General features: G+C 40.0%; 2 protein-coding genes across 3 annotated transcripts in view; both read left to right on the top strand.

Annotated features, from left to right (window-relative positions):
• The window catches only part of DDI2 (DNA-damage inducible 1 homolog 2 (S. cerevisiae)), a 43,669-nt gene extending 34,073 nt beyond the window's left edge, over window positions 1–9,596 (top strand). Inside the window, exon 9 of one of the 2 annotated variants that reach the window (XM_008572846.1) lies at window positions 9,216–9,596. In XM_008572846.1, coding sequence (XP_008571068.1) covers window positions 9,216–9,325 — 110 coding nt within the window. In that variant the 3' untranslated portion in view covers window positions 9,326–9,596. Of the gene's footprint in view, window positions 1–2,288; window positions 3,498–9,215 lie in introns of those variants that run through there. The other variant, XM_008572847.1, reaches the window with a different exon arrangement.
• Window positions 2,295–4,533, top strand: RSC1A1 (regulatory solute carrier protein, family 1, member 1). The gene has a single exon (XM_008572848.1). The coding sequence runs from the start codon at window positions 2,321–2,323 to the stop codon at window positions 4,160–4,162; it is 1,842 nt and encodes a 613-aa protein (XP_008571070.1). The 5' UTR covers window positions 2,295–2,320; the 3' UTR covers window positions 4,163–4,533.
• Window positions 9,597–16,128: the final 6,532 nt, after the last annotated feature.

The raw sequence follows: 16,128 nt of genomic DNA, 5'->3' as shown, positions 1-16,128 counted from the left end.
CCTAATAAAAAGTGTCCATCATACCTACCACATCTGACTATTATGAATATCAAATTAAGAATATTGGCATCACAGCACTTTGTCATTGGAGGTAACTGCTTTTATGGATTTTGTAATCTCTTTCCTCTGAAAAACTGAAAGCTCTTTTTTCATATAATGGCACATGACTACCTAGAGTTATAGAGGGGCAGAAATTTTTATTCTTTGAAGAAGAAATAGGAACTTAGGCCAGGTGACTTGACTATGTCACAGAGTCAATAACATAGGCAGGACTTATATTTTAATCTTCCAACAACAAAAGCTGAGACTTTGCTTTTCCTTCTGTCCCTGGCCTGACAGATTTTCCCTGGGAGTTAGTCTGCTTCCATTTCCCTGTGATATAAATACGGTAAATGTCAGCCTGAGTATATTGGCCGATTCATCAAGAGGAGGAAAGGTGATATTTTAAACTGTCAACCTAGGACTTTATAGATGTTTGCAGGCTGGTTGTAATTAGATACATAGCATTTAATTTATTTTTTCTCTTTTTTTTTCCTTGTAAGGATGGGATAAAAGCAGGTATAATTTAATTATTCTTAATATCTATTATCCTTATCTCCTATCATCCTGTAGTGCTGACCCAGTCCTCCTCACATTTAGGACTTAGGTCAGTGAAACTGCCATCTCAGCTGCATGAGGACTATATGTTGCTTTCATAGTGAGTACAAAATCCATTGAGGCCGCGTTCACCTTGACCTCATTTGGTTGTTTATAACCGGCGTTTCAGTGCCAGAAGGCCATTACCATACCTCTCTACGTTGCTAACATGGATATTTCATTACAGTGCATTTTTTCTGTTAGCATTAGTTCAGAATTGACCCTAAGTCAGCCTTAGGGATTGATAAATAAAACTAATAACTGTTTCTAGACTCTAATGGATATAGTTTAAACTGAGACAAATACTGTTTTCCTGTTTACCTCTAAACTATAGTAAGGTAAGATTGTTTCATAAGTTAATTGCTTCCTGACATAGTGCTTTATCTTCTCGTGCTGTTAACCAGTGTTTGATTAGAATGATTTATAGCTGTTTCAATCATAACTGCATTACTTCCTAATTCAAAATCAAGCCCTCACATTGAGTGTTAACATTCAGCATGAAGCATCCGAGTTGCATCTGCCCTAATAGATTGTATTGTGAAGTCATTTTTACCAGCCTTTTGACTTTTATTAAAGATCTTAGAGTGAGTGCATAGAAACCAATTTTTAACTGGATCAGTGGCAAAGGAATGTTGGAACTGATGTTTAATGATATCATCATGATGTTTACATTTAGCAAGTGTTTAAGTCTGCCATCTTGTTCGAGAGGTCATTAAGTTGCAATGAATTTAGTTATTGAAAAACTGTTATGAACTATCTTCCTCCATTGCCCCCCATTCCCCCTCCCCTTAAAGTACTTCAATGTTCTTAACTTAGTTGTACTCTATTAATGTAATAAAAATAACTGGTAATCTTTTTAAGCTGCATCATTTGATAGGATGATGATAGGGATTTAATCTGTTTGATCTTTAGCTTTACCTTTGTTCTCTGAGTTAGATGCTCAAACAGTGATTTTTGTAAAGCTGGGCTAGAAATAAAATAGGTAGAATGTTTGTTTCTCTCTCTTCTGGAAGTCCCTGAGCATTACATAAATTCTTATTTTGTCCCAGGTATACCTGGTTTTAGACTTCTCATTTATAAATTCAGTGTTCACATTTGAAACATGAAAAGTGCACTGGCATGAGAATCATTCTAGTGCAAAGATTCCGAAGATTTGTAATGTGCTTAAGAATCACCTGAGGAGTTTATTGAAAACACATATTCCTGGCTTTACTCTCAAGGACGGTACTTCAGAGTCTGTATGCTTAACAAGCATCGCAGGTGATTTTAGTGGTGGAGAACACACACTTGGAGAAACTATTCTAGAACTCTAGACATACTGGGAAAAAAGATACATAAATGTCCTTCAGCCCTGAGCACTAACCCAGCCTTATGTGAATGCGTGTTAATGGTACGCATATTGAATTACAATATGCATGTTTTATTAAGAACATGCCTACCTCTTATTCTGATACTGTGATGTTAAGTTGTCTACCACAATGAGAAAGATTCTTGGTTTTTTTTTAAATCAAAAAAAAAAAAATGTGAGTATGAGAGAAACCAAAGTTTAAGGACCTAATTTTTTTTTATCCTGTTTAAATTTGTCTCCTCTGATAATTTAGTAGCCTTTGTTACGTGCTAATTAATCTTTCTTTCCCCTTTGTTCCACATAGAGAAAAGTGGTAAAGAATCTACCTCACTGGGAATGTCATCATTACCAACTTCAGATGGATTTAACCATCCAGCCCATTCTTTAAGACAGAGTCCTGAGATTGGTAATCCTATGAGTCTTGCTCACTCTGTCTCTGCTTCAGTCTGCCCTATCAAGCCCAGTGACCCAGATAGCATCAAACCTAACGCTGTGAAGGCTTTGAAGGCTTCAGCTGAGTTCCAGATAAATTCTAAAAAGAAAGAACATCTTCCTCTACAGGATCTTTTTGATCATGCTTCTTCAGCAGACCAGAGTCCAGCTATGCCTTTGCAGAATTCATTTGAAGAAGCAGTTGTTGCAGGTAATCTGGAGAAATCTGCTGAAAGAAGCACCCAGGGCCTCAAGTTTCTTCTTCACACAAGGCAGGAAGCTAGTTTATCTGTCACAACTACTAATGTGCATGAACCAGAGGTGTTTCTAAGTGAAAAGGGTGGGCATACAGAAAATCAGAACTTGAGTCAAGTGAATGGCCTTCAGCAGCATGAAGAACCAGGGAATGAACAGCATGAGGCTGTACAAAACAATGTTCCATGTGACCTAGAACATCTTTGTAACATAGGAGACCTTGAACCTTCTGGAGAAAGGCAACAGAACCAACAAAGTATTGATTTGGAAGTTACGATGAAAGGAGAAGATAGACTACAGCAGAATGTGGATCTTCCAAGTACAGAGAAAAGTATTCTACCTTCAGGATGCTTTGGCTGCTCGAATTCAGAAACACTTATGGAAATAGATATAGTTGAACAGTCCCTAGTTGCTGTGCTTAATTCATCAGGCAATCAGAATGCCAATGTCAGGAACATTGGTGCATCTAATCTCACTTCAGATAATCCCTTGATGGAAGTAGAAACATCAAAATGTAACCTTTCATCTGAAATTTTGAGTAATTCCATTTCCACTCAGGATTTACAGCCCCCAGAAAGTAATGTCGAAAGGTCTGAAACAAGTAAAGAATATGGCAATTACTCCCTACCTTTAAGTCTCAGTGGTAGTTGTCAGTCCTCTGTGGAGTCAACAGAAGAATCTTGTTCATCTATAACAGCAGCCTTGAAAGAACTTCATGAACTTTTGGTTATTAGTAGTAAACCAGCTTCAGAAAGTACATCTGAAGAAGTTATTTGTCAATCAGAAACAGTAACTGAGAGCCAAACAGGTAGTAAGGACCTTTCTGAAAGATGGACCCCAGATGAACATTTTACCCAGGATGAGCAGTGTCCACAAGTCTCGTTTCATCAAGCCATATCTGTATCAGTGAAGACAGAAAAATCAACAGGTACTTTCCCTGGCACTGGAATTGAAGATGTAGAAAATATTAACTGCAGGGGTCCAGATGATTGCCTGTCAACTGATAAGGAAGGTGTCCCCAAATCTAGGGAATCAGTAAGCGAGAGCAGTTCTGTCACTAAAACCTCAGCTAAAATGTCTAATCAATTACACCGCACCTTAGGTGTAGAAATTTCACCCAGAATTTTAGCAGGTGAGAAGGATGCACTAAGTCAGACTTCTGAGCAAACTAAGTCTTTGTCATCCAGTTTCATATTGGTTAAAGACTTGGGTCGGTGCATACAGAATCCAATAACAGACAGGCCTGAAATCAGAGAAAATGTCTATCCTGAGGATGCAAGGCCATTTCTTGAATTTGAATCACCTGTCAGCCATCCATCATCAAGTCCCTCCATTCTTCCACGATTAATTTTTCCTGCTACAGATATTGACCGGATTCTCCGTGCCGGCTTTACTTTGCAGGAAGCTCTTGGGGCTTTGCATCAAGTTGGTGGAAATGCAGACCTTGCACTTCTTGTTTTGCTGGCAAAGAACATTGTAGTTCCTACGTAACTATCGGAAAGTGGACTAGATCATACTCCATTCCCTTAAAAAAAAGCTCTCTCTAAATACATATGCACACTCACCACATATACAGTATATGTAGAAACCTGCAAGCAGAATGTTGAGCCAGATTTTTTTTAAAGATTTTTTTTCGGCCAAAGTAGTCATTTATGATCTCTTGTCTGGTGAATTTGTCTATTCTACTTGTTAAAATTTGGGCCTTTTTTAATGTATTGGCAGTATGTGCGTACAAAAGCTTTTTATTCTCATTGAGACAATGTATTCTGGAATAAAATGGATGGTTTTGTGTATAGCATACCATTTTAGAATGAGAGTGAATGCTTTTGAAAAGCAGAAGCCATGAGAAATCCCACCACCCATGCAGCAAAACACAGATCAACTTCACACCATGGCTGTGTGTCTGTGCAGTAGGCGAGGTTTGGCTTGTTGACTCAGTTGTCAGTTTAGAAACTTTTGACCACGTAGTTTGGTGTTTGGAATTATACCCAGTGCTCTGTGTATTATGATTAATTGATTTATAACAGGAAATTGAAGAATAATTGAATAACATAAAGTAGTATGTTTTTATTTGTGTGCTTAGGATTTGACATTTTCATAGGGTGAGTGGTGGGAGGATTTAAAACTTGGACTACTTTGTTCATCACAGGCTGCTGCATGAATCGCCAAGTATCTTTTATTAGTTGGGTTGAATGTTGTGGGGAATTAACATTAGAGTGAAACATGGTGCTACCCAGATTAAAAAAGAAAAAAAATAACCATAGTTCCATTTGCAAATGTCAAGAACTGTGATTGAAAAGTAATGGCCTGAACACTGGAATTTACTAGAGATTGGGTTTGTTAGCATCTCATTGATAACACCTCAACTTTTAATGACTTTAATGAATTTAAGTTCAGCTAATGAGTTTTTTGCCAGCTTATTTCCTTTCTAAACTCATCCTGTACTAGGAAGTTCTTTAAAAGCTCAGTGTGAGCTGTGAGATGAGTGAAATACTGAAGTGTGATAACCTTGTCCCTGGTTCATCTTGGTTCTTGGACGGTCGGTCTGTTTGCTGACTGTCCTTCATGGCAGTGGAAATAGTAATTACAGTTTCTGACTCAAGTGGCCTTGGTAGAGTTTTCCATCTCTTTCTTTCCTCAGGAGTTTCTTTTTTAAGCAAAATTCATTATATTTGTGTTTACCATGTCAAGTTAGAGTGGGGCATAATATATAGATGTATTTATTGTGGCCTTTTTTTATATAAGGACTAGCCCTTGGAAATCATTGTCCTGTGGGCCCCACTGTGCAATAATCCTATTGGATAGGTTTTAGATAATTCTTTCCTAGAAAATAAACTCTCTTAGGTACCTAGAAGGAATCTGAAATCCTGGTTTTATTGAAAAGAATTCCTGATTCCAAGTTATAGTTTGCAACATGTTTGAAACAGAAGTTTCGAGAGTGATTTCTGAAATTAGTGTTAAATGATTTTGTCTAAGGTCAGACTCTTTGAAACCTTGTTCTTTCCACCAAAATTTAAATCATTGAGCACAATCAAAATGGAGGCTCATATCTCAGGAGTTTTTGATATTTTAGAGACATTTCTCTTCTACCCTATCCCAACTTGTTTCTTTCTCGTCACTATGATGTTTGTATGTGTGCTACAGGACGTTAGTGATGTGATGGCAAGTCACATAGATTCATCATGATCCTTCCTGAAGTTAGGAAATTGTTGACGGAGGAGTTGTAGTTTACCGCTTTCCAAAGGGCGCTCAGAATAGGTTAGCCAGGTTGTCTTTAAGATGTTCTTTTAGACAATTACGTGTTGTGTAGACCCTTTTGCCTGCCCTACACCAAAGATGTAAGATGCACTAGGAAACTACTTACAGGATTTCTGTCAACCAACTCGTAGAGCTGTGATTGTAATTAAGTAGTTGGTGCTATGACTGAAGAAAAATCTAGTAGCAATGCAATGTGGCCCTGTATTTGTTTTATGGGTGGTGGTTTGGGAATGTATTATAAGTTTATAAATCTTTGGGGCTGTGGGGTGGGGTGGGTGGGGAACTCTTATCAATGACAATAAACTCCTCCTAAAAGACCACCTGTGTGAAGATGGGCCTTACAGTTTTCTGTGTGAGCAGAGCAACTTTGGCACACTGCTCAGCAGCATGGTCATTGAACTTTCACAACGTGGAGGTTCGGAAACAGTCCAAGATGGGATACATAAAATCAGTCTGGAAAAGATTTCATAACAATAGCTTTTTATGTATGTGTTTGTATGTTTATTTTTAGGAGGAAATTGAATAGGCCTATAGTTGTACACGTATTCTTGTTAGGAATTTTTTTTTTTTTTTTTTGGTAGCAGAGGATGGTTTGAATCCTTGTTAGGAATACTTTGAATGAGCTTAACCCACTTGCCAAATATCCTTGTTCCTTTTTGTCATTTTTTTTCCAACATATTATCGCTTTTGATTTTTAAAATCTTATTTCCTTTTCATCGTTTGTATAAAAGTTAAGTTGTCAACATTGTTAGGATTTTCAATATTTTATCAGTTCTAGAACACGAAGGGTATTTAAGGAATATTACAGTAGTCAACCTTCATTGTCAGTTTTTATTCAATATTTAACACTTTGAGAACTCCAGAAGTACAGATGTTATAAATTGACTTCTAAGAATGAGAGCAAATCATTGTGAACTACTCTGGTTGCCAACAGAACTGATAACAACCAACCATAATTAGTAATGGGCAGCTTTACTGGACAGCTCCTTTACCATAAGCAATAGGGGGCAGTTCTGTGGTCAGCACTTACCTCCACTGGTGGTCTCTGTTTATTCACCAAAGAAAGGAGAGGATTTTCCTGTATAACCTGTGCCGTTTCTCTTGTTGGTTTCTGTGTGGAAGGATGTGCTTGGTAACCAGACAGCTATAGATAGGCTATAGATTTTGCTCATTGATGCTAAGAGCTATTTCCAAAAAAAAAAAGCTATTTCCAGTTGTATCTGTTCAGGCCTCCAGATAGTCAATAGCCTTCATTCCACAGTTTGGGCTTAAGCTATTAACATATAAAGATAACCATTTTCTTGGCAAAGGAAGCTGGATAGATGGTGTGTGTGTGTTAAAACTTGGATCCTACAGCACTTTCTAGAGCTCCTTTCCATATGTACTAAAGGGAGATAAAACCCTGGGTCTTTTTTCCCAAAGCATTTTTTTTCTAGCAAGAGGGTACATAGAAATGGAATATGAGACTTTACATCATTGATTTTATGATAACCAGTTAATATGGAGTCTGCCTGTTTTTCCCTTAATACAGCATTCTACTCTAGTGAAAGCCATAAAAATTTAGTTGGTTTAACTTTTCAGCTTATATCTATATCTATATCTATATCTATATATACACATATGTGATCTATCACATAGATATGGTGATTGACAAAGTTAGTTTTACATAGATTAAAAAGCAAGCAATTTTTATATCTACAGACATATTCTTCACTTCTGGTGGCTTTTATCACACCATGTGTATAACAAACAGCCTTGCAAATAACTGGCCCAGAGAGTTGAAGTGCATTCTGATTGCCTTTTCCTACCTGTTTACCACCTGTTTGCTCACCTGAGGGTGAGCAGGATGATTGAACTGCATATTTCAAACTTCCCACTGCAATGCATCATAAGAGGATATTTCTAACCGGATTATGCTTTCTGCCATTCTCTAGCACAAGTACCAAAAAGCCAAATTTCTCCTTTGGATTTGATAACTTAGTATAGTCTGTGGCTGAACTAAAAAGACAGAGTTATGAGGACTTACCCTTCCTAGCAGGTGAATGTTAACTTTCGTGTTGAGTTCCATAAAATAAAAATAGCTTTTTTTTCCCTGAGAATTAATGCCAATTCCTCTTAACAACAAAGTAAATTCAAAGCCTGTTCTTGAGAACTGTAAATGTAAAATCAGGGCTCAAGTTTTATGCCTTAGTGGTCCCTCAGTAGGTGTTACTAGGAGTTCATTGAATAAAGAACTTAGGGTGAACCTTTGATGTACTTGATTTTCTTTTGTGCCTTAATTTCTCTGAATAGCAGAGGCATCAAATTTTGGTGGAGAATAAAAGTGTGGGAGTATTAAGGGAAAGGTTAAAAAAACAGCACTCCTGGAGATGGGAGGGCACTCAGAGTGGTTCCAAAGTCCACTTGTATTGAGTTGATTCAGAATTATCCCACATCAAATCATTAGATTTCCCTAGATAGAAGGATTGTAATACTGATTTTTGTATCAGACATACCAAAAATGTCTCTAGATGTTTATTATCTTCTTTGTTGTACTATCAGTGTTATGATGGTCAAGAGAGGAAAAGTTCAAGAAAATCATATGTATATGAGAGGAAATCTACTCTCTTGAAGGCTATGCAATATGAGTCTTTGAATAATAATTCATTGCTGCATTCATCAAACATTGTGTGCCAGGCCCTGGTGAACTCTGGGGATGTATGGGTGACAGATTTAAGACCCTCCCCTGATAAGCATTCAGTCCAGTGCGGGGTATGGAACTAATTTTAGCTTTAAAACAAGATCTGAGGGCCGGCCAGTGGCTCACTTGGGAGAGTGTGGTGCTGATAACACCAAGTCATGGGTTCAGATACCTATATAGGGATGGCTGGTTAGCTCACTTGGGAGAGTGTAGTGCTGACAACACCAAGTCAAAGGTTAAGATCCCCTTACCGGTCATCTTTAAAAAAATAAAATCTGTTTTTGCCTACTAGCATGCTTTTACTTAAAAAGTCATATCAGAGTTATTTGGTTCCAATTCAGAGCAGATTAGGAAAATCAGGCTCACAATGGATTCAGATGTTATGAGCCTAAAACTGCTCTGTAAAAAATCTATTTTTAAAAATATGGAATCAGAAACCAACAAAAAATGTAACATTTGGTGGAAATACCTGAAAAGATCAGGTATTGAGAAATCCATGTGTAATGCTGGGGTGGAGGACAGGGAATGGGTAGGGTAGAAGTGCAGCAAATAAATGGGAGATGACCCTAAATACATACTGTGACAGTCAACCTTTCCTTCCATCAGGATCTCCTGCGATGCGGAGACTTGGAGTGTGCTGCAGTATCTTCCCTGCACACAACTCCTGTCAGCATGGCTGCTCTGGAGTTCTGACCATCTGGGCTAACAGGACTTAGCAGAGATCCTGCAGGATGTGCTATTTTAAAGCAGCTGAATGCAGCATGTGAAAACGAATCTAGAACAGAAAGTGTAGCAAGCAATAGTTCTGGGACCAGATGGTGAGTAAGATCGATTTACAAAAGGATTCAGGGCTCTACTAAGTCTTTTCTACAGGACAGCTCCATCAAAGGGACATTCTTTAACCCATTACTTAAAATGTCACAGTATATGTTATAATACTGAAGCATACAGGTAGAATTTCTGGATCTTTTTTTTTTTTTTTTTTTTTCGTGTCCGGCAACGGACCGCAACCCTTAGTGTCACCCCCGCACCGGGCCGGGACCCCGGCAACGGGATTGCAACCCTCGGTGCCGCGCCCGCCCCTCGCTCAGCCAGTGAGCGGGAACAGGTCTGTATGTGGGATCCGAACCCTCGGCAGGAGTGCTGCCGCACTCCCAAGCGGGGCACTGTAGCAGTGCGCCACCGGGCCGGCCCAGAATTTCTGGATCTTAACTAGGAACTTCTGAGGTTTATACTTAGAAAACTTTCTCAAAGGCTTACCAGTTATGTATTAGTGATTGGTAATCTAGACCCTCGAGGAGCTGTAAAACTTGAGAGGATACAGCTGATAAGTTTTTAGGGCATCTTACGGAATGAAATCTGCAAAGAAAAAGGTAAAAGGGCATAGGGGTTAGAGAATGCTTAAAAAAACAGGAAGATCTGGGGGTAGTGGCATATATTACAAAATTAGGACAAGTTTTACAGAACTATATTCCTTTAAATATGTACTTGAAGGTTTTCATTAGCTAACTTGAGCAGTCATGGTGGGCTATCTTTTCCTGGGAAAATGCATCTCTGATGGGAAATAATTTTGTTAACAAGAGTTTGTTTTACATGCAACTTTGAATGAGTGCGTCTGTAGCCTAAAGAAAGGTAAACCTGTGTTTCCTGCCGGGGCAGGTGAGTTTGTTTCCAGATTCTTTCTGCCTGAGATTACCTGATGCTGACCAGACTCGTTTTTTTCTTCCTTGAAGGCCCCATGGCTTTCTGAGTTTGTGCCACCCATCCAAGACTTCCATTTGAATGATTAGATTTCCAATCTCTACTCACCTGATCATCCTTTTGAAATAGTTCTGGTGATACCCTCAGAGCAATTCAACATATTGATTGAATTTGCTTTTTTCACTGTGCACGTACAATGAAAATTGATTTGCTCGTTTTTATTCAAATCTTATCTTCATGGCAAGTTGGACTAATGGCCTTTGCACTCAAGAATGGTTTGTTTACCAGTTTTGTAGCCATATTTGGCAAATCTTAGAAACCTCTTTCTTTCCCCATTTATTTGTTCTTGAAGTTGCTCATGTATTACAAGATTTTCTGGTTTTAAGTTCTGAGACTACTGCATCTTACAAAAAGAACTAGACTGATTAGCCAAATAGGCTTGCCAGTGGCTCATTCACTCTTGTAATTCTTTGGTTTTGAGAGTTGCGGAAACTTTGAGAACTTAAGGGAATGAAACTCAGGAATCCCAAAGTTGGTTACATTGTGCCATTGGTGTAGGGGCTGAACATAAGACCTGTTTGCAGCTGAGTGAACTAGATGCATTTGGGTTTGAATTTTTGTCACATACTGAAATGTAAGTCAGCCCTAAATAATCAAAACACTTTATTTTCTTTTTCTTTTTTTAATAGGAACTTTCTGAAGAAAAAGTGGTGTGTAAAACATTTGATATTTAAGACAATAAAGTTTTTATCATAAGACTTCTGTTTGATCAGTTTCTTTTAAATCAAGGTGGTCACTTTTGTCCTTGTCTCATCTCCCTGCCCCTTTAGATAACTTATACCCAGGTATGGTGACTTGCAGCCATGTGCCTGAACACCAAAAGAAATGGGCATCTCAGAGCCATTAAATTAACTTCCAAGTAACCATTGCAGGAGGATGACCCATCTGCTGATGTAAAAAATGTGCGTTTTGTAATGTAGCTATTGTGCAGTATAGAATAACACTGGCAATGTAGTGTGGTTAAGACGAGTCTAGAGGCAGACTTATATGGCTTTAAGTAAGTTGCCTAACATTTCTGTGCCTCAGTTACCTCATCTGTAAAATGGGTACTATCAGAGTGGTGGTAGGGATTAAACAAGTTAATACATGTGCTTAGGATAGTACCTGGCACAAAGTGATGTGAGCTAGTATTATTATTCATTGTTATCATTTAAGGGGTTTGAGAATGCTAAATGGGATTTCCAGAAGTTGGGTAACTCATCAGTCTGATGTGGGGAAAGGGCTCTGCCCCACGCAGTCAGTCATTCAGGGTCCTAGGCTGCCAGGGTTCTGCCCTCTTCAACATGTGGCTTCCAAGATTGCCTTGGGCCAGGGAAAGAGAACAAGGGTTGTTCACAGGAGAAAAAGTACCAGGCTTGGAAGTGGTGTATATCACTTCTATTCCCACAGGTTACTGGCTGGAACTCAGTCACAAGATCACATCAAACTGCAAGTGGGACTGAGAAACAATGTACTTGTGTGCCCAGGAAGATAAGGGGCACGGTTTGGTGGTCAGCCAGCAGTCCTTCAACTTCACCTCATAGATCACACATACTCTTTCCCCAAAGGAGATGGCTGCATATCCCATCCAGGTATCCCATTGACCCCAATGTCCAGAGTCCCCTTTGATGTACTCTCCTTCAAGTCTTGATTGTGACTCCTTGTGGTCTGGCAAACTGAGCTTGGAGGTAAGTGATGGAGCAGGACAGAATAAGTGCAATAGCAAATCCCACTTGGAAAAGGGAAGAGCAGGAAATACATGTCAGTGGCCCCAACAATTAGAAAGTCATGCTGGACAGGCATTGGAAGGGCTTTATTTAAGATTCTGTTTATAAAATAATAAATAATTTTTTAAAAGATTCTGATTATACCCTTTGAAGGAACTCCCTTGTCCATTGTCTGTGGCCCATCTGAGCAGGTGTGAGTCTGCCTTCCATGGGAGCTGCACGGCTTTCCTAACTAGCGTACTGCTGGTACAAGTCCATGGGCCTGAGGGCTGTCTAAAGGCTTGGAGAAGAATCGGGGCCTTTAAAATCTGGGTTTGTAGTGTCTGTCAAAACAATTTGCTTAGTAACACTTGGTAGGCTTCTGATTATTCACTTCCAGTCAGTTCTGCAAGCCAGTAGCCACACTTGTAGTTCTCTCCTATACACAGTTCTCAAGCCTGATTCATTTCTTTGCTTTTGCAACTCTAGTCCACTCAATGGCACCTACCCTGAGTTCATCTGAAATATATTTGAGTGGGAAAACCTTAATATGATTTTTGCTGCAGGTCTGAGTCTTCTTGGTATTCAAATCCTATTTCCAACTGGGGTCTAGGAGAAGGAAATTGGTTTTTACAAGTCTTCAAGGTCCCACATGATATGGGCTCTATTCCTTTTCATTTCTGCTTATAAGCAGCCAATTCTTTTCTAAGCTTAGGTCCTTGTTGTAATGTAAAAGCACGCTACTGTGGAGACAGTTTTTCCAAATGTTTTGCCCCCTAAATTACATGGGTCTCCATCTTTCCAGCCTCCTATATTAGTTTCTTTCTTGATCACCAAATCAGTATGGTATTTTAGATTTTTGTGATGAACATCCTACTTCAGTACCACTTCTATATTAGGTAGGCTAACTGCTGCAACAAACCAACCCCAAATATCAATAATGTCATACCAAAAAACCCTTGTTTCGCCTTCACTAACAGTCCAATGTGGGTCCAAGTCAGGCAGAATTGGGGTAGGAGGGCTCTTCACACTGTCATTCAGGAACCATGCTTTCAGCAGCTCTGCCATTTTCATGTTGCTCCAAAAGTTGCCCTGGCCTTCAGCACTCAATTGGAAGATGATAGAAGAGAGGAGAGTCAAGCTTGAGAGATTTTTATGAGCCAGACCCAGAAATGGTGCACATCACTTCTTGCAAAATCAGCAAAAATAGTTACCTGGCCACACCCAGCTGATGGAGAAGCAGGGAAATGTAGACTAACTGGTATCCAGTAAGGAGAGGTAGACGAACTTAGTGTTTGCCTCAGAAAGAATGTCCATTTTCTGGGAGTAGAGGCTTGTCTTGACTCCCAGTGAAGTATTTACAAATAGAGACCCATAATTCTGAACTGTTTAGAGTTGATTCCCTTATTTCTGAGTTTCAAGACGTCTTTTGTGGCCTAAAGCTTCTAAATGATGTGTTTGTGCTTAATTCTTTTAAAGTATTTTTTAATTAACTTTTTTTTTTTCTTTTGGCATCTGGCCAGTATGGAGATACGAACCCTTGACAGCAACTGAGCTAACCAGCCAGCCCCCAAAATTAACCATTTTAAGACTCTTGAGTAACTTAGAAACACCCTAAGTTGGGTGTAAACCAACGTAGAATCATGGACCAGCTGGTTTAAACAGGGAGTAGCTTAGACAAATCTCGCTTTGTTCCTTTTTTTTTTTTTTTTGACCGGTAAGGGGATCACAACCCTCGGCAGGGTGTGGTCTGCACCACGCTCATCCCTATATAGGATCTGAACCCACGGCCTTGGCTCCCAGCGCCGCACTCTCCTGAGTGAGCCACAGGGCCGGCCCAAATCCCGCCTTGTTCTGTCACACTTCCTTGCCTAGCTTAAAAGAATGATGACAGCGAAGTCTACTTCTAGTTGAAAGTAATAAGTATTATTTTGCCATTGTTCAGATCTCAATCTTTTGATATTCAATTTTATTTGAAATGAGATTTCTAATACTTAATAGAGCTCTGATTTATGGTGGTAGAAATTGTGGAAAGAATTAGGGGTTCTTGACAGCACAGATAAAGGCAAATTCACTGTATCTTTATTAAAAAGAAAAAAAGACTCCATTTTGTGTTATAAGGAAGAAGAAGGAGAAAGAAAATGTAAGAAAAGGGTAGCTTTAAAAGTAGAAATTCAGGGCCGGCCCGGTGGCGCACTGCTACAGTGCGCCGCTTGGGAGCGCGGCGGCGCTCCCGCCGAGGGTTCGGATCCCACATACAGACCGGTTCCCGCTCACTGGCTGAGCGAGGTGCGGGTGCGACACCGAGGGTTGCGATCACGTTGCCGGTCCCGGTCCGGTACGGGCGCGACACTGAGGGTTGCGATCCGTTGTCGGACACGAAAAAAGACAAAAAAAGGAAGAAAAAAAAAAAAAAAAAGTAGAAATACAAGGAAATAGAAAAAAAGTTAAAAAGAACATAATTCTAAACCTCAAAATATGTAGCAAGCAGAACATGTGCCATCTCATATAAAAGGACTAAACTGTTACCAGATACTGCTTGCTTGTTCAGAGGTATACTAATGGGACTAACAAACGACCAATCCTTATCTATTGAGTTTGTCCTAAAATACAGATCTAGTGTGGCTTGGATCTTCCTAGAAAGTTACTAAAAGCCAACATTTTCCCTGTTTAGCCCCTGATATATGAAACTCAAGGGACCTGAGCCAGAAATTCTCCATCACCCCTAGCCTGCTCCTCTCAGTCTTCCCCTGACAAGTAAATGACAACTTCATCCCAGTTGCTCAGTATAACACCCTGACCCTACATCTTACCCATCCTGAATCAATCCTATTGTCTCCACTTCAAAATATATTAGCAATCTGATAATTTCTAGAACCATGGTCCAGGCACTGTTCCCTTTCACCTGAGTTATTGCAACAGGTCTCCCTACTCCTGCCCTTATCTACCTACATTCTGGTTTTAGCACAACAGCCAGTATGATTCTACTGAATCAGATGAGACTTCTCCTCAAAACCCTTCAGTGGGTCCCCTTCTCAAAGTAAAAGCCAAAGTTTTTTTTTTCGTGTCCGGCAACGGGATCGCAACCCTCGGTGCTGTGCCCACACCTCGCTCAGCCAGTGAGCGGGAACCGGTCTGTATGTGGGATCCAAACCCTCGGCGGGGGCGCTGCTGCGCTCTCAAGCGGCGCACTGTAGCAGTGCGCCACCGGGCCGGCCCAAAGCCAAAGTCTTTAATGTCTCTGAGGCCTCAGTTTATGTCTCTGCTCTCACCTCCAGCTTCCCTTCCCTTCCCTCAGCTCTAAGCCACCCTGGTCTGTATATTCCTTGAATATTCCATGTTTACTCCCATCTCAGGGGCTTGGTACTTGCTATTTCCTTAGCCTGGGATGCTCTTGCTATGAAAATACCTTCATAGCTTTCTCTCTCTCACTTTTTTTTGGGGCGGGGGAGGGGACAGGGTGGGCAGGAGGTAGCTGGCCAGTGCAGGGATCTGAACCCTTAGACCTTGGTGTTATCACACTGCACTCTAACCAACTGAGCCACCCAGACAGCCTCTCTCTCACTTCTGTGAGGTTGTTTTTTTTTTTTTTTTTTTTTTAAAAGATGACCGGTAAGGGGATCTCAACCCTTGGCTTGGTGTTGTCAGCACCACGCTCAGCCAGTGAGCAAACCGGCCATCCCTATATGGGATCCGAACCCGTGGCCTTGGTGTTATCAGCACCGCACTCTACCAAGTGAGCCACGGGCCGGCCCCTGTGAGGTTTTTACTAAAATAAAATATCTGGCCTGTTAGCTCAGTTGGTTAGACCGTGACGTTGTAACATCAGGATTTCCATACTGGCCAGCTACCAAAATAAATTAAATTAATTAATTAATTAAATAAATAAATAAATAAATAAATAAATAAATAAATAAATAAAATATATATATATCTGTACCCCATAAATCAGTCAATATGTCGTAAATAAAATATTTGATAATGTATTTAAATATGTACAGTCTTGGGGCTGGCCCGGTGGCACACTGCTACAGTGCGCCGCTTGGGAAGCGCGGTGGCGCTCCCGCCGAGGG

The sequence above is a fragment of the Galeopterus variegatus genome, unplaced genomic scaffold, assembly GCF_000696425.1.
Source record: "Galeopterus variegatus unplaced genomic scaffold, G_variegatus-3.0.2 Scaffold843, whole genome shotgun sequence".
Lineage (NCBI taxonomy): Eukaryota > Metazoa > Chordata > Mammalia > Dermoptera > Cynocephalidae > Galeopterus > Galeopterus variegatus.
This window is presented reverse-complemented; position numbering and strand designations above follow the sequence as displayed.